At 42.0% G+C, this 19,230-nt stretch overlaps 1 protein-coding gene across 3 annotated transcripts in view; it reads left to right on the top strand.

Moving 5' to 3' along the window:
* Positions 1-19,230, top strand: part of sgcd (sarcoglycan, delta (dystrophin-associated glycoprotein)) — a 350,931-nt gene that overhangs the window by 135,670 nt on the left and 196,031 nt on the right. Inside the window, exon 1 of one of the 3 annotated variants that reach the window (XM_082549729.1) lies at positions 14,160-14,574. The exons of 1 other annotated variant lie outside the window; for it this stretch is intronic. In XM_082549729.1, coding sequence (XP_082405855.1) covers positions 14,572-14,574 — 3 coding nt within the window. In that variant the 5' untranslated portion in view covers positions 14,160-14,571. Of the gene's footprint in view, positions 1-14,159; positions 14,575-15,136; positions 15,221-19,230 lie in introns of those variants that run through there. One more of the 3 variants, XM_082549731.1, reaches the window with a different exon arrangement.

Below are 19,230 nucleotides of genomic sequence, written 5' to 3'. Positions count from 1 at the left end.
GAACGAGAACAGCGACACGGATTCAGCACAAAGATGTAAACACAAATTGCGGATCGTTCACACAAGGCCAACATCTCACAGATTCTGATGCTGCAGGTTTTGTCACTCAGACCAAAATTCACTGAACCAGCAGCCAACAAGGATCCAAACTACGCTTCACATTTGAGAAACATCATCATGAGTTTTCTCTTACTTTTGCTGTTTTGCTTCCACCACAATAAAATCACACTTCATGCACAGCTCTTTCTTTCCGTGTCCTTCAACACCAGTTTTCCATTTCAAATCTGTTCTCTGCATTATCTGTTGTTTACAGCGCTGTCGGCTGCTGTTTTTGTTTTTGTTTTTTCCAAAAACTGACCTCCGACAAGAAAGCCTCATTTCTGCTGTTCAATACAGAAGAAATCTAAACTTTTTAAAATGATACCAAGTTGCAAAACACTTAGTTGTGTCTCTAATAAAACCTCTGTAACTTTGTTCTGCTTCACTTCAGCAGCTTCAGGTAATGTTCATACGTTGATTCATGGTTTTCTTCCGTTTTTGTTCTACTGCAGAATATTTTTGAAGTTATATCTGCTGTAAAAAAAAATCTCCTTCATGTTTTTATTTGTTTTAGCCTCAGTTACTTTGACACAAAGGCATCTGCTGTGATGCTTACACCTCTGAGGAAGTCTAAGTGTCATCGTTGTTTTTATACATGGATATATGGATATGTATTGATAAATGATCAGAATTATAAAAGTTCTGTCTGAATCAAAATTGAATCAAATCAATTATAGAAATCGAAGTCGATACCCAGCCCTATCTAAGAGCAAATGGCAGTTGTTTACAGACGAGTCAGCACATTCCATGCAAAATCAGGGCAACAATGGCAACCTAATACCAGCTGTACAAATCAAACCCTCTCTGCAGCTAATTTTACCTAGCGACAGCATCTTCAGCATCCTCCTGCAAACTGATCGAACAATACATTTTGCTCCTGCAGCACAGACCAGGCTCTACATGTGTGTGACTGAGCTCTAAGTTCAAGTAGAAAACATCTTGATGCGTGCCCAGGTAAATCCCCAAAGTTTGATTCTGTCTCAGCTGACTGCGGGTAAACCAAACAACCTTTGCAAAGCGGATGGCACAACAAGAAGAGCTACCTCGTCAGGCCAGGACTCTGCCGTCTATTCACACCTACAGGCCAGTGGACACTCTTTCAATGATGAGGATGTGCACATCTTGGACAGGGAGGAATGCTGGTTTGAGGGCGGAGCCAAGGAGGCCATTTGAAAAGGGAAAGACCATCTCTGAATTGAGGGGGGTGGGGCCTAAGGGTACATCTTTCACCATCTTACAATGTTGTGATTGCAGCCATTCCCCAACTCACTGTGAATGGTACTCATGGCCATTGATCAGTGGTTGTTGATCAATGGTCATGAGAATTTGCATAATTATGATGAAGGAACTGACCTCCCAGCCCATTGTTCCTTCACTGGGCTGGTTTCAGTCATTATTAGCTGACTGCAGGTTTGAGGAAACCTGCAGTCAGCTGAGACTGAAGACGTCACCTGGATGATGATGAAACGTTTCTCCCACAAAACGCTACGTCCAGATGAACAGAATCAACTTTTGGGGATTCAAGTAGAAAAGGTGAAATTTAGCAGAAAGCTTGCAAATACAGCCGTCAGTGTCAGCACACGCCTGCAATTCAAAGTGCTCACGCTCCAAATAATGCAAATTTAACGTGTTAATAGAATTTTAATAGGTGAATTTTATTTTATTTTTTTAAATAAACTGATATGATTGTAATGAAGAGAAAGTTAGATATTGATACCAAAACTGTTAAAGCTGAGTATTATAACAGGGAAATCAGTTGGGTCATTTTTGGAGCCAGCCTCAAGAGCACATTGATGCAACAGCAGTTTTAGCTCCATTTATTTTTTAACCTCAGAATTTGCCAGTAGTAACAAAAAATAAAGCTGGGTCTAAATTTTTAAAATTGAAGTTGAAAGAAGTTCAGTCAGAGTGTTTAAGAAATAAAAATCTTTGAGGGCTCTAAATGCCGAGTTCAAAGAGTCGGGTCTTCATCCTTTTGTTGCTTAAATCTGGAAAGTGTCCCAGTGTTTACTGAGCTTTGAGTGCTACCTGAATGTGTATAGGTCAAGGTCAAGGTCAAATTTATTTATATAGCACATTTCCAGACAGACGATGCTGCACAAAGATAATCTAAAAATGCCATTAAAAAGAAACAATGTAAAACAATAATAACAACATAAAACAATGACGAGACAATAAAAGAATCAAAACAATAACTAAGACTGTTAAATAAGACCAAAATGTTTGGGTCATAGTGTGTTAAAAGCCGGGCATAAAAATGTGTCTTTAGAAGGGATTTAAATTGATCAAGTGTTTGTGCAGATCTAATATTTAGGGGAAGACTATTCAAAGTCTGGGACCTGCCGAAGAGAAGGCTCTATCACCACGAGATTTGAGATTAGACCGCAGGATGGATAGCATTAATTTTGAGCTAAACCTCATGGTTTTTCCTGGAGCATAAACAGAGAGGAGCTCAGACAGGTAAGAAGGGGCTCAAACATTAAGTGAATTAAAAACAAAAAGTAAAAGTTTAGCCTAAAAGTATAGCCTAATACTATCAGAGACTAGAATTCAAAGCTCCACCTTAATCAGCCTGGGTTTCATAAGTAAAGGTCGATGGCCCCTAAAGTCTGATGGCTTGGCCTCCAGGAGCAGAGGCCCGTGTTGTAAGAACTCCAGTGAGGCTACACTTTCCTGCTCTTAAATTAAAGCACCAGCACCAAAGACTTTGAACTCAATTTCACTGCAAAATGTCATTCATGTCCCCCCAGCCTTAACCTTTAGATGGTTGCCTTCTGTCTTTAGCCTGAAAATCAGTGACACAGAATCCACAGCTTGAAAATGCTTCTGCGATGATCGCAGCTTTTCTGCTAAAGTTTATTTAATGAAATGATAGCCTCATATTTACATTAAGCTCACATTTGATTTTTTTTAAATTGGTCCCCAGCTCATCGTGATTTTCAAAATTACACAAATACACAGGGTCATCATGTATTTTAACAGTGGAGATGTCTTCATCCCAGGGTTAAACAATCATGTCTCGTCAGCATGGCTCGGTATCAGTACGGCTGCTCCGTGGGACGCTCATGGCATTACCCTTATTATGATTACTGTGCATTTCTGCTTAAATAGCACATCCAGCAGAAAGGCCATCGTAACTCATTAAAAATGCATGTGGAGAAACTTGACTGTCGCAGCCCTGCAAACAGCACCACGGCCGCCTGTTTTTTGCCCCACAAAGCAGCGTTTTCGCTAGAATAGATAAGAGTGGTTTCTGTCAAGCTATGATAGCAGAAATCCCCCTCTAAGCCATATAAATGACTACAACTGTAACTTTTGAAGAAAAAAATAACGGCGTTGGACAAAGTTGAAGGCAGATGACAGAGCTGGAATGTGACTAGCGTGTATATGTTTGAAATCTTCTGGTGGTGAGTGGCAGTTTCTTTGATTGCTTGTGATTTCACATCGCTCTCGGTGATTTCTGTGAGTTCAGCTCGTCAGATAGAAAAAGATGTGCCTCCTGGCAGAGAGAAACGCTAGAAAGGAGAGGAACACAGCAGACCACCGTGAAACTCAAGCAGGGGAAGATGTATATATACTGTACGCTTTTAATAATAGAGTCATAGGTCAAGTACTGATGAAATACTGTATACAGTTTTTATGGTGCACAGCACAAAGCTGGCCAAAGGAAAGCCTCACATGATAGAAATAGACACACAAGTTCGAATTTTAAGTCAGGATTACTTAATCGAGAGTTGTCAAGAGTTCAAGATAACTCCGTTTTACTGTAAGATTAAAACTCTGGCAATGGGGTTTTAGGCTTTTCCATTAGGTGATAGTACCTGGTGCCAGGTATTTTTTTAGTACCAGAGGCAATCCGAAAATGTGATGTCATCAGTCTTCATCTCACCGATTGGCTAGTTAGTGGCATCACTCGATGACTCCTGAGAGCATCTCCTTCTCAAAAATCAAAACCACCATTTTTGAAACTCAGCATCAAAGGAAAAGGCTTCACAAAAAACAAGACTGTGGTCCCCGAGTCTGACAAAAGGCAGCAGGTATACAATCGCAATGACGTCCTCGCTTGTTGTGGCGCTCACATTGCATACAAATAGCATCACCAGACATTCGGCTGCATTACTATAACGACCCCGCCCACATTAGGTTGTACTCCATTGTAATGGTAAACGACTTGAGCTGAGTCACGTCGAGCTGATCCAAATAGGTATTAATGATTCCTTCTGATAAAGATCTCCACACATGGTTCCTACTACAGCATTAAATGACAGAAAAAAATCTTTTTTTTTCATCTTTTTTCATCTGATGTTGAAAAGCCTGTTTGTTTTTTTTTTGTTTCTTTTAAATGAGTCCACAGCAAAAAGGTATTTTCTGTGAATTCACAAACTTTCGGCTTTATAATTACAGCAAAGAGATATCAGAGTTTTTTCTGTAATTTTACCCGTTTATTTCTCACAATTTAAGCCCAAAGAGTCGTGCTGATGAACTTCTATCATTTACTACAGGAGCATTTCTTTTATAACATAGAAAAACTGCGATGCTCTGCTGAAATTGCACTTATTTGTCTTATACTAAGATGCCTCAGAGAATAAAAGTCTCAATAAACGTCTTTAAACTCACAGGAAGGAGACTTTCACGTGTCCGACCCACCTGAGATCACATTGCGTTGTATGTGACCCTCAAAGTAAAATGAGTTTAACATCCCTGCGCTAGACTGTACGTAAAGGGTTACCATTAACCTGCATTAATTCAAAGGGCCAGCAGGGGGCGGCTCTGGTTGGTGTAGCTACCCAGCTGGAAAAAAGAACTGGATGAAGAAGTGTCTAAATTTCGATAGCTGTGGTTGCAAAATGACGTCTAGTTCTACAGAGCAGCTCTGATGCTGCGTTTATGGCTCAGTCACTCATTTTGGGTCACACTGACTAAAGAAGTGGATGATGTAACAGCGGCTCCATCTTTTATACTGTCTAAGGTCGCAAAAGCAGTTTGCATAGAATTCTATGAAAAACAGCCCTGCACTTTGATTTCTGACTTCCGAGTCTTTAAGCTTAGTTGCTAATTTCAAGTCTTATTTAGTGCAGCATGGTAATCATTTTATACAGCGTGTCATTACGGCTGTTTTTGTTTTCTTGTTTTGAACAACAGTGACTAACTGCTGTTTCTCCCAGCAAATCTGTGAACATATACAGCGTGGGGTCTTAAAATCCATCTTTTTTGGCAGCTCGTACGCTGCTTTAACCACCGACTGTCATCAGTGGTCTGTTGTCATTAGTTATCATTAATATGACTGTAAATCATTTTTCCAGCCTTTAAGTAGCACAGTTACTATCATCACTCCTGGTTCTCTGCTATGAGGAGCTTGTTGTGCTATTGTGGGAAGTGAAAGCCAGATATCAACTCTGTGCACCTCTGCATTCACAAAACAATCAATTGTGAGCTTGAGAAGTCTTTTATTGCAGGACTCAGGTCCTGCTTTGTTTATAAAAATAATTGGTTTAGAACCATGAAATATATGGAGCGAGGAATATGAGGTAATGATTTTCATCCCAAATGGAAATATGGATTTAGCTTGAAATAAACTACCTCTTTGGAATCCGGCTCATATAAAATCAAATAGTAAAACTAAAGGCCCAACAAGAGATGTTTATGATGTTTAGTCAATTTTCACATAACATTCCTTTGATTATGGATGCTCAGCCACAGGAATCCTGAGCAAGGATTGTCTTTTTGAGGAATCTCTAAACTGCTAAAGGTGGATATGAAGCAGAAATAACAATCAGACTCACAGCTGGAGGAGGAAAACAAAAGAGTAAACAATTGAGCGTGCAGTCTGATTGGAGTTTGAAATAAATAGCTGTATTTATTCATGATGACATCTGTGACACAATCCATATCCAGCCATTTAGACCGACTCTAAAAACCCCGTCGCTGGGCCAGCCTGGGCTCATAATTGCAGGTTTTCAGACGCAGACAGAAAGAGGCTGGGAACGATCCAGACACTCTGCTGTACGGTGCAGAGCGAGTCACATAAAAACATGATGAAAAACAGCCTTCATTATGTATCGCTATGGGAACAATGTACAGAGATGAATCTGGACGGACACACGGACAGAGATTTCGGTGAAACTTGATAGACGCGTGAACGATGGACAAGAAGGCTGAGAGCAGCGCGTGACATGGCCTCTCGTCTGAGCTCGCACAAACACGTCGGCGAGGCCGTTCTCTCATCCATATACACAGAGGAGAATTTATGAAGTGACAGGAAAAGGAACTGAACACACAGATTGGTTTATTTGTTATTCAGATGTTTCTCGGAGGCAGGAGTAATCTAATTGGATGAATTAAACATGAAAAAGGTGGAGCCTGGAGCACAGGGTTTTTAGCTAAGCAGCCGCTGACTGAGCCACACTGCGAGGGGAAAACTTGCAGGGGGGATGTGGGGAAGTTCTGCAGTTTATGTGCAGCAATGTTGGTCAGTGCAAAAGGCTTTTCTTTCTTTTTTTTGTTATGCAGAGAATGTTTCAGTGGTGGGGACCCATAGTAAACATGGCTCCTATAGGCCAGAAGCTTCTGCAGCAGTGCTGTGCACAAGTGCTTTCTGCGCTCCACATGGACATTTTCACTCGTCTGCACTCCTTAGTAGCTCAAGCATTGTAAACCATTGTTATTTGTATTGTTAAACAGTTAAAATTCTTACAAAAATGTTACCAAAAAATTTATTAGTTGATGATGGATATTTTAGAAGCAAAAGACACAGTAAAACATCATGAAGACATTTCAGTACACATGAAACTATTTCATGAACAGATTCCTTCCCTGGGATTTTAAACCGCACTCAAACCTTGCCTCAGGTGAGCACACGATGGTTGAGCTGTAACCTGTTGGCCCCTGTGATGGGAAAGACTCGTGCCTTTTTTCACACCTTCGCTCATGTAATGACTCTGGGTGTAACCACCACCGGGATGATCTCCCATTCATCATTACTGCTGAAAGCTGAGCTCATTTCAGGTATTTTTGTAGCGGCTGTCCTCATAGGACCACTTATCTCTAAAAGGCTGCTGTTAATGAGTTTGGGAAAACAAGCATACATCTTGACCTTTAAAGCGGTAATATTAATATTAAATCACAGATTTAATTAAAGGCTTGAGTGGTGTGTGATATGTTTAACTGTCAATGTTTACAGCAGGATTAAACTTTGAATGAAAAATGTGTAATGGCAAAACAGCTGATTCAACTTCGCACCAACCAACCAAGTGAAAGTGCTGGCTGAGATTCTTTAGACAGGATATGACATCATCTCTCTCCGTCGTCAAGGCTTTCCTTGCTAATGTGCTAAAAGAGTTATTGAAAACTTTTTCTCATTGAACTCCATCGTCTCCACATCACACATGTTGGCCAAAGTGATAAGTATCAGAAAACTCATCTATCACTGGTAGATACGTTTCCACACTCAGGATGGCTTGTAGCTGATCTCAGAGCAGCAAAAGCAGAGTCATTGCCTCTCGCTAAATTCCCATCAGGCTTCCTTTGAAGGCTGAAGGTTTGTCCACAAAAGTCTTTGTTAACAGATGGACACATCAGTGAAATGGAGACACACTACAGTTTCCAGTGGGATCCAAGCCAAGCACGTCTTCCAGCAACTATAGTCCATTGCAGCCACAAGATGGCAGCGATATAAAGGATACAAACAGGCAAGAAGTTTTATGGCACATTTCACTTCTGCACGTTTTAATTTTTGTCTATTTTTAGGTGTCTTGCTTGTCCTGATGGAGCATCACCGGGCTACAGTCCCGTCTAAACACTCAGTTTACCACCTTTGTCTAGACTTGTACCTGTATGAAGTTTCTGATGGGGGATAATGCTAATATGCTCATCGCAGACATGCAGCTCTGGTAGCAGGTGGCTGTGAGTACAGGCTGTTTAAACCTACTGTTTACAAGGGGCAAAAACAGCTTTTGGTCAAACTGCTGGCTTGCACCAAGGCCCAGCAAGTTAAATACAAATTGTGTTTGGACTGTGAATCATGCAAAACAACTTGAGTAGAGTGCAAGAATAAAAAATATTGAGTTGGAAATGAGCAGAATAGGTTCCCTTTGGAGAGATTTGTGAACTCGGGAGGTACTGGTTAAACTGGGATTCTTGTTGCTAAAGAGTTGATCGATAGATTCAGACAGATGCTAAAAAAAATACAGAAACTGGTTCCAAAATATAAACTGTGCTGTGATTTCTGATCAAAGCAGTTATGTAACATCAAACAGTGCTGTCTGCTTTAACCCAGAAATGAAATGATCCTGCATGTGCCTGAATCAAAGGTACCTGACTTCAACTACATTTGTCATTTATCTGTTCTTCCTATCTCGACAAATATATCTAAAATCATTCATTTTATGTGTTGTTAGAGCATCTAAACTATTCCCACACATAGTTATTCATGTGTTCAGTTATGTCAAAGATGTTTTTGTTTCATTGTTTCATTTCTTTCACTCTTTATTTATTCATTAGTTGTTACCACAGCAACAACCACTCTTCCTGGGGTCCACACTGGAAAACAGTACAAAACGTTCAAATATCATCCTGCAGTAAATTACAGAGACACATATGCCAGGAAACAAACCGCAAGCAATTCAAAACAGATAAAGTCTACAGTGTATGTGACAGATGCATAAAAATACCTAATACCATATCATCAGTCCTCGCAGACGTCAGAGCAAAAAGTTTTTATTTTGCTTTAAGAACTTTTCATTTTAACCTTAAAACAGTGACAGTTTGTTCCAGTTTGACTCTGTCCTGTACATCCGTTTTCTTTAGAGCCGGTTTTAGGTGAGTATAATGTGAAATGTTCCATAACAGTATGTCTCGTGTCACGACGGGGCGATCAGCACACACAAACACACGGCTGTTTTGTTGCTTTTTTTATGGTTGTGTAACGCATCGGCAACAGTCAAGTGTTTTTCTGTACCAGCAGCTACCTTAAGTGCTTCGATTGCTCAGTCGGAGCAGTAATGCACAACCTACCTACCAGTCCATTTACCCTTTGCTCACAACTTTTGAGGTGAAATGCTTTCCTTTATTTACTCAGTGCACAAATGGACCTTAGACAACATGAAGCATGGATGCAGTGAGCGTGGTAGCAGTTTGACTGCTGCTGCCATGTTTCTTAAAGCCAGAAGAATGAGTGCTATGTCATCAGCAAACACTGTTGAACCTGGTTAACAAACCGCATTCATGAACTACTTTGTGCATACATATATAGGCTAATTAGTTCAAAGTTACAGGCAAATAAAATACTGGCATGTCAACTGAAGCACAAGCTGCAGTAGGTTAGGGTGCTGGGGTTCTTCTTCACTCACTTGGTGCTTATGCACCTCTCTGGATTTAATCATTAGTTATTATTAATCTCTGGCTCTCTTCCACACCGTGTCTTTGTCTTGTCTCCTTCCCCTCACCCCCAACCAGTTGCAGTAGATGACCCCGCCTCTCCCTGAGCCCAGTTCTGCTGGAGGTTTCTTCCTGTTAAAAGGGAGTTTTTCCTTCCCACAAACACCAAGTGCCTGTTCGAGGTTTGTCTGATTATTGGAGTTTACGCTGCATTATTGTAGTTTCCTTGTGAAAGCACTGATAGCACGAACATGGCAGAGAGTCTGTGCTCCTGTTATGAAGGAGGAATCTGCAAAGATTTTTGCCAGTTTTTTGCTCCCTTTTGGAGCGAGCCCCTTGTGGCATCTAAGGGAACTGCAGTTTGTGGCCCTTCAACTTTGGTTTCGCTATCAGCCTCTTGGAATTGATGTTTTCAATCAAATAACAGAAAACTAAATTCAGTTATGACATTATTGATCATTTAGTTTATCCTCCAGTGCTCTCCGGCAGCACTGTGCCTACTAAAGCGTATTAGCTGTGACTACACATAAGCAGGTCTTTTCACATGTTTCTTCCACAAATGGCTTCCACCTTCACCCTCGTCACTCTGGCACGCTTTGTTCCTGACTAATCTGGCTTTGAGTAGTTGAACTTTTCACGGTATGCTCCGATAAAAACACTGCTGCAGCTATAGAGAGCTTGTTGTCGTGCTTTCCAGACCCAGGTTCTAGTGTCTTGAACTGGATCAAGTAACACAGTTTCATTATATCAGGATAAAAACCTCGAGATCTCAATTTCAAGAGTCCAAACAAGCTAACATAGATGAGCCCAGTGAATTTGAGTAATTACACGTAAAAGACTCCTGCACACTCCTGATGAAGGTTTGCCTATTGAATGTCTACAGGCTGAAATGTTGTGTTTCTGATATATTAAGACAGAGGTAAAAGGGCAGCGTACAGGGCTCATGTCCTCCTGCCTATGCGCACTTCCTCCCACGCTTCGTCTGAAAGAAGCCGAAGGAGTGCGTGAGCCGTTAAAGTCGAGAATAATTACTACACTGGTCCTTCACATGCACTCAGAGGGAGGTGATGAGAGGAATAATTTTATAAACTGCTGCCAGCGTGCCGAGTGTGAATCCGCAAGAAGTTCAAGTCTCCTGAAAAGTGTGTATTTTCTACACAACTATGAAAATTTACCAACAACACTTTTCAAGAGGATTTGATGCCATCTTAGACATGATGAATAATCTAGTCTAGCTGAAAATTGGCTTCATATGCTTTCATCCTTTTTTGGACTCAGACTTCAGCTCCGCCCACTGACATTTATCTGAAAGACTTCATCTTCTTCTCTGCTTCCACATCAGCTCTGCAGCATGTACCGACTCCATCTATCGCTCCGCTATCTCCACCATCGCCTCTTTTAAACTCTTCTTTAACAATCTGTCTGTGTATGAGATCCTCGCCTCCCCTGCGGCTTTGCCTACGCTGCATCTTCATTATTAGACGGAGCTTCACTGTGTTCCTCCTCTCCTCACCACAAGCCTATTAGGGATTTCCCATTTTATTTATTGATTAATACATCATCAAGTGGAGCTCCGGCAGCAGCCAAGGGACAATAGTGAGGTTCCCCTGCTTTCTGCAGCCTTCATCCCAGCTGCCCACTTAAGATTCTGGACTTGTCTTGCCTGTTAGACAATGATCGCTATTATTCTTTTCTTTCTAGGCAGCGCTTCTAAGAGAGGGTGGCTGCGTTCTCGCCGTGGCTTATGTGAGAATTAAAGGGGAAAAGACAAATATATATATATATATAGATATCAGAATGAGAAATGTAGAAATTACCAGGCTTACAAATGTGAATTTGGAGTGCGGATGTATTTGGAGCTTAACCTTCTTCATGGGCATATAAAAGGATTTTTAACCTCTTTTAATAATAAAAGCACCTTGCATTTTCTTATCAAAGGCGCAGTACTGTGAAGCTCCTGGATGTAACATCAAAGCATGAAGTATTCCCCCAACCTACAAAATCAGTCTCACCACAAACAAACAGGCAAAGAGAATGGGATCAGTGTGGCTGCGAGAAGAGGGAGGACGAGGGGCGAAAAGAAAGTGGAGCTTTGTAGGAGAAGCTTTGTGAGGCTTTTTCCTCCCTCGCTGTCAGGCCACAGAACATTAAAGTGGAGGAGAGGAATTTGCATTCTGTAAATCGCTCGCTCTTGAACTCACATGGTGAGTCTTGCGCGCGCACGCTCCCCTCTCGGTCTCGAGTCGCTGAAACTTGGGCAGCTGTGATGTTTCAATCCAAAATAAAAGGGAAAAGAATATGAATGCACATGAGTAACTACAACAAACAGGCTCATAAAGTGAAGTGTGCAGAAGCTACACCCACCAAAAGGCAGTGCCAAAAATATTATTAGCTTCACAGAGAGAGAACAAAATATGGAAAATTTGCACTACACCAGTGCTTATCGTGACCTCCCTTTGCCTCTGAAACTGGAGTGCTTCTCCCAGAAACACTCGCCACGGTTGTAAAGTGGATTTCAACTTTCTCTGTGTCTTCTGTCTCTGTCTCCTAACACAGTCTGATGTGAGATGATGTTGAGATGAGCGTGGACCGTATGTCTGTCATGGGAAGTTCATTATGACCCTGAACATATGTATGGGCTTGTTATCTTGCTGCAAAATTAATTTTCAATTCATTCCTGATGTTACAACTATCACAAATATGTCTGAGTAAAATGGAACAGCAGCACAAGCAGCACGTTCTGACCTGCTGTCACACTCAGTGTCACACTGCAGCGCAGTGCGCACGCCTGTAGCACTGCTGTGCAACATGAGACAGTTCAATCTGAAGGAGATGCAATGAGACAGCAGGCAAAAGGGCCGCTAAGGGTCGCAGAATGTGTTACTGCTGCAAATGAATCTGTGGTGAAGAGTTCTGCAGATGGGACAATTTGCCTCACAGCCAAGAGTGCTGGAAATCAGGGGGTCAAGGGGCTGTTTGCCCCTCCACTTTTTGGCTCTGTCTTTTTAGCTTAGCTTGTGTCAGTTTGAGCTTTTTTTACGATTTTGCTTCAAAATCTTTCCACATTTTTAGAACTCTGTCAGTGAGTGTGACTCACCAATTAGCAGCAGTGACTCAGGCTGTAATTGATTGGATTTTGAAACTTCAACTAATAGCAAGTTTATTTTTGGCCCACCGACATCTGACATGACACTGGAGACTCCAGTAGAAAAATGTAAATTTGCAAAATGGAGTTAATTTGAACCAAATAAAGAAAGAAAAGAACCGTGCACAATTATGGTTTTGTCCAGCGCCTTGTTCTGACATCCTGTGTGAGTCACATGACCTGGCCTCAAGCTGAGCATTTCACCATCACCATCCTGGTGTTATGGAACTGGACACGAGTGCAGATCCGACTGAGAAACCAAGGGACGCTGAACACTTTTAGTTTAACTACTTGTGAGTTATAAAGTTTAACAACTTTTAACTGTTTTACTTTCCATTTTTATTCTAATGAGGACTGTAATTTTAAAAAAAATCCATAATGTTTTACTGAATAAGACCTGAAACTAATAAATGAGACCAAGAACTCATCAGGTCATCAAAGCTGAGGTCATAGATTAAGGTCGCCATCTTTGGATAGATTTCTATGTCCTCCTGAGGCCTTCCCTGTTTTTCATTAGAACGAATGGCTTTCTCCTGACCATACAGGCTTATTAGTTTTAGACCTACAAGCTATCTTTTATATATCTATTCTATTCAGTCAAGATCCACTGAGGCTGCTGGTCGGCTCAGTCCTGTCTGTCTCAGGTTTTCTCCAAGTACTCGGGCGTCTTCCTTTAGTGTAAAGTACACTGGTGGTGACCCACCTATAGCTTGGTGTCAGCTGGGCTGTATTCCAGTGTCCTAGCAATCAGATAAGAAAGCAGTTTGGGTGGATGCATGGATGTAGTTCTGTGTAATAATACAATAATTCATTCGGTACTTTGGAAAAGGGATTATTGTGCTCTAGGGTGGAGTGCTGGGTGTTTTTCACATTTTTCTGACACTTACTTTACCTTCTAATTGTAGATAAAGTACATAATAACAGAAAAATTATAATAAGCACTTAATTAATTAGACTAATTAAATAAATGGATCAAATATCTGCAGTTACCTTAGGCTAGAACAGAAGTGTGTTAGTGTGTAAGAAATCTGAGAAACCTCTTCTGGCTTCCTGTGCAGATATCCAGACCAACACTTCCTGCTCCGTGTATTGTTCATTGTTTACGAAACTTGATCTTTTTTTTTAAGCGTAACTAAAAGTTAAATTGTTACCAGATGAAAGCTGATACGTTAGAGTTCCGAGTCCTCTGTTCGAGTCCTCACATGAACAGTTTGACAGAGGTTGATCTCTGGGTGGTCCAGTCTGGGTGGTCCAGTGCATGGCATTTTGTTCCCTGCCTGCAGATTCTATAAATGCATATAAATATACTTACTAAGTTGATTCTTATTCTAATGACTGGTGGAAAAGTGAAAGTGTGCAGACTGCAGACACAGAAAATCCCAACTCGCTCCATGTATTTGCTCATAAAACACAACAGGGGCAGAACTCTAGATGTAGACAAGGAGGGGTCGTTATGACAACACAACACTCTCAGGCAAGCCCCGCCTCTTTAAACTTCATACCCACATGTGTCTCTGTTTCTAAATCTGGAAGGCAAGAAGGCAGGGCTGCAGCTCACAGACAGAGGGCTGGAGTAACAGGACTCTCCACAGCAGAGCAGCAGCTGCAAAAAAAAAAGTAAAAGAAAGAAAAGAGGGAGACAGCTGGGTCACGGGAGTCCACCACGCGTTCAGGAAGCGGCTCACAGCTCGGGGACTCGGCCAAAAGAGGCGGGCATTGGTTTGTTATTGGAAAAGCTGACAAGTGAGCAAGGCAGCAGGGAGGGGACAGAAAGAAAGAGGGGTGGCTGTCTGACTTGGTCAGTGAAGGCCTCATGCAGCTTCTTAGCAGCAGCTCCATTCCATTTTTATCTGCTTGACACACCTCGACTTGAAGCAGAGCTCAACAGGAGCCCAGGAGGAAAGAGTTGGACTAAAGAGAGGAATAACAAACAAGAAGGGGGGGAAGGAAGCATGGTAAGTTTGCTTTCACTGCCTTGTTGGGTCTGCTCATTGACTGTGGTTGTCGGTGTGGCTTTGGTGGGTGGGGAGGTGGACTGAGCTTTGATTGCTGCAAGCTGCCTGCTTTAAAAAAAGAGAGCAAATTAAAGTTGCAGTTAGTCCCTTTTACTTTGCTTCTTTCTCCTGGGGGGAGATGGAAGAAAACTGCTTTTTTTTTTCTTCCACTTGGTGCTCACTGGCCTGGGAAAAAAAGCAAAACATTATAACTGCTTTATAAATGCAGAGCCCCTGAGACTGACACGATTTAATTCAGTTATTTGTTGTGAACAGAAAAGTTGGAAGAAACTTTTTTTCCCCCTATTTCTAGATGAAATTGAAAGAAAAGTTGTTTCCAAGACTGTAAATCTCACCTCTGGTCTATAATCTTTGGGTATAGAGAAGCAGAGGAGGAGGAGGCGGGTGAGTGGGTGGGCTGATCTGCCCCCCTCCACCTCTCTGTATCAGTGTCAGCAACACATTTGGTTTCAATTACTTTGGACCTCTGGGGAACAAGATGCTATAAATAAGTAAGAAGAAGGTGGATGTGGACAGACTGCAGGCTACTGTGTGTCTCTGAGGAGGAGGAGGCACATGCTTCAACACGGACTCCGGTTCAGCTCTGGTTGGGACGGATGAGTGTGTGGATTCAGTTGTGGTGACGGGGGCGTGTGTGTTGGTGGGGGAATGAGGGGAGTGAGGGTCTTGTTTGTCACATAGCTCAGTGGGCAAAAGTCATGTCTGTTTTTAAATCATTACAGGCACTCAGATGGAGCTTTGGTTCTTCTGAGCCCAGCTTCACACGCACTACTGTTGGGAAGTTAAAATGCTGACTTTAGAGCTTCAAATGAAACAGTGTTGAAACACATTAACCTCAAATTAGGACCATTTTAACTTGACTTCTGACAGCAAACTTTTAGACACTTTCATTTAGGCAGAGTGGATTTTTCTTGCTAGTAAGTGAGGAAAGTGTTCATTCATTCGCTGAAGCTCAGAACTTGTCTTGAACTTGTCTTGTGTCTTCACACACATATGAGCTTGACTGATAACACACTCTTAATCCATAGGGTTTAACATCGTGTCGGCTCACCCTGTGCAGCTATAGAATCTTTAACTGTTCTGGGATGTTTGGAGAAAAATGTTTGGAGAAGCAATCTGCATGTCTAAGTGCTTGATTGGAAGTGATTGGAACACCTGAATTCAATGATTTGGATGAATGTTCCACCATCTTCCACCTCACCGTGACACAAAGTCTGTGTAGTGTCTGTTCAGTGCGTTTACAACGAGCGAGCATGTGGCCTCCTCCTGCACGCTCTCTGTTACTGAGACCAAACAGAGTGTTTCCAGTAGTGAGATTGTGCTGCGTGCTACACGTGAAAGAGAATCACTTTGGACAGCGTCCAGGCTCGAATCGTTCAACATTGACCAGATTTCAAGTGTTGAAAACAGCCACTGAAAGTAATTTAGAATTTTACCACTTTGCTTGTGTGTGTGTGTGTGTGTGTGTGTGTGTGTGTGTGTGTGTGTGTGTGTGTGTGACTGTGAGGATTTTCAGGGCGTACCTGTTACTTTTTTGTGATTTATGTCAAAATGATTATCCGAAGGTTGCCGAGCGTGGCACATTCATTTAAGAGGCAGCCCTGCTGTGACTCAATGGCTGTAGCATTGTTGTGTTTCATTTCTGTTGCAGCTGAGATTTTTAGTGTTTACTGACCAAGGTTCTGGCCTTGACCAGGAGACCCGAGGGTCTTCTATTTGTGGAGCCTGAGGATGTTTGTTTTGGGCTCGTGGTTGTAAAGCTGTTGCTTTGGGGATGTTGGGGATGGTGTTGACTTCCATGCAGCATAAAGTTCTGTCCCTGCACTCAGTTATTGCCCAAAATATGGTTGGATACAGTACATTGCTTCTGCCCTGCTGTACGTGAACATACCTGCTCTGCTGAATGCTGTTAGACTTAAAGAAAGATATTTTTACAATTACACTTATGAGAAGCCGGTAATATTGAGACAGAAAAATGATGACTTTTCAATATTTAAATTTGCTGTATCAGGATATGTAAAGTTCTCATCCCAATGTTTGTGCTGAGAGTGAGATTTTCTACAGACTTCTGCATGCACGGTGAAACATAAGTCTGGCAACACAAGTTTACACTTATTGAAATGTGGTTTGCACTGGCTGCTCCAGTGTCACCTAGCCAGAGTAGGAAGGAAGGTTGTGCGACTCGACGAATAAAAAACAACAGGCGGGGCTTCCTGGAGGCCGACTGACACAAATAGGAAATCCAGAGCACAAAGAGAGAACAGTTAGCACAGGAGCTGCCAAACTAAGCACGAGTCTGAACATTGTATATTTATACATTCACAGCTGTGCCATGAAACTCCCGGCTCTCGCTTTTCATGCTGATTTTAATGCCAGAGGAGGTTTGGAGCTCTGCAGTTATTAAGTCAGCACAGAGTTGGAGACTGGTGCTCCTCGGCACTCAGCAACCCCTCTAATTTTAGGTGGTCTGCCACTTCACAGCTGAGGTGCTGTGTTTCCTAAATGCTTCCACTTAGCAATAACAACACTTACAGTTGATCACAGAATATCTAGAAGGGAAGAAATTCCACAGTCTTACTTGTTGCGATATTGGCTCCTGCAATATTACCACTCTCGGCCGACTTTTTCACAAATGCCTGTAAAGACAGACCGCTTTGCTGGGGCTTGATTTTACATGCTAGTGGCAACGGCACTGAATAATTCACCTAAAGTCAAAGATTAAGAGGTGTGGCCTAATACTTTTGTCCATGGTGATTAGGTGATGCTTTCTAAGGTGTGCCACTCAGGGAATCTGCAGGAAACTGAGGGAAGCTACGTCTCAGGGATACACAAACCAATGTATTCACTTCCACACAGCAAGTCGGCCCATAGAGCCCTGTGTTAAAATATGGAAATAACAGTATTAACATGTTACAGCCTAAGTGGAAAAAACTCTTTAGGCCTCTGTGGAGAGATTCTTCCTTCAGCTGCACAGGAGTTGAATTTTATTTTGAATACTGGTAAGGGTTAAAGAAAGGGGGCGTGGCTTTCACTCACAGGTATCCTGACACAGCGAGCTGTAGCCAAGTGCTCTTTGCTAGCCTTTAGCTTTGGTAATTGGCCTCTTACTATGTTTGTGGTATTTGTGCCTTTTGAAGCATTTTTAAGAGAATTATTTGAAACAATGTGGTTTGCTTTGCAGCACAGACCATGCAAGAAGTCTCTGCTTCTGTTCTGGTGCACTAATTAGTGTGTGTGCGTGTGTGTGTACGCATACACTTCATGCTTGATAATGTCTAACATCTACAGAAATATATTGATTTATATAAGAAAAGAACTGTTAATTTATCCATTACACTAATCAGTTTTGATGACTACGTGCTGCATCTAAAGGTCAAATCCAGCAGTTTAAAACTCAGAGGTGACAGTAAAACATTCCTTCTTGCTGCTGCGATGTTTGAATGGGAGGCAGTTCACGACTGCTTCTCAGTTGCTGCAGTTTATTAGAAACTTGGTATGATTTTTGAAAGTTGATATTACTGCCATAAAAGTGTTGTTGAAGCAGTTTTGTGATTTAACAACATCACTGACAGGAGAGTTTACCCGAGGATCGAAATATGATGTTTTTGTTTTCAGGCTTACGTGCAGCCAGCAGCTCTTTCCGTCTATTTTTGCCTTCCACTATTTATACATCGATTATGTTTGCACTCCACCAGGAAACTTCTGCATCCCACTGCGACTCTGACATGTAACACAGTCGACTGCTTCAGGACACATCGCAGCTGTCGATCCACACACAGATATATTAGGAACAGAGTCATGGCTCCAGATATCCCCACACTTCCCAACCCCCAGTCGACTCTCTGTCTCTTCATGTACTCGTTACTGTCTGCTCTCAGCTGTCTGCAGCTGCCTGTTGCCAAAGACAAGTACAACCACACTGCACTCATGCAGACACAGCATCATAATATCTGCACACAGTGTTTATGCTAACCTTTGAGAAGAATCCTTTAACCATTCACATTGTAATGTATGAAATTAATCTGTCACATATTCTGATTCTGACTTCGGGCCCCAGTCACACAGGTGTAAACGCCACATGGTACTGCCCGGTAATCACTGGAATTCCCCAACCGGTTTGGGAGTGGTTGGTGGAGGTTGCTAGCATAGATGGATGTAGCTACTGTGACATCACTCGCTGGCTTGTGAAGCTTTTTGAAGCCTCGAGATGAACATTTTCACTGTCGCTGGGTTGCAAATAAACAGATGTGACAAGGAGGGGCGGGGCTGACTGTGAAATCGCACGTCCATTAGCGAATGACTTTTATCCTCAATATTGAAACATGCGTTTTGGTAATTTTTTATTCTAATGACCCACAATGAGTGACTGAGACCATAATCTCAGCAGGAATCTGTTTCCTATATGAGACTGGAAGTCTTTTTACAATCACAGCTATCGCCATCTGGTGGTCATCTGTACAGTTTCTGATTGTGGAAGTGCAGACTTATGGGACTTCCACAATCCTCATTTTTCCTACCAGGAAGCTACATCCATGCTTTTTACTATCTATGGTCGCTGGCAATCAACCAACAGTCACTAGGGTGTTAGGTTGGTTT

The sequence above is a fragment of the Aulonocara stuartgranti genome, assembly GCF_965226115.1.
Source record: "Aulonocara stuartgranti genome assembly, chromosome: 10".
In the NCBI taxonomy this organism is placed as follows: domain Eukaryota; kingdom Metazoa; phylum Chordata; class Actinopteri; order Cichliformes; family Cichlidae; genus Aulonocara; species Aulonocara stuartgranti.
The sequence above is the reverse complement of the archived record's forward strand: the minus strand, read 5'-3'. Positions and strand labels throughout refer to the sequence as shown.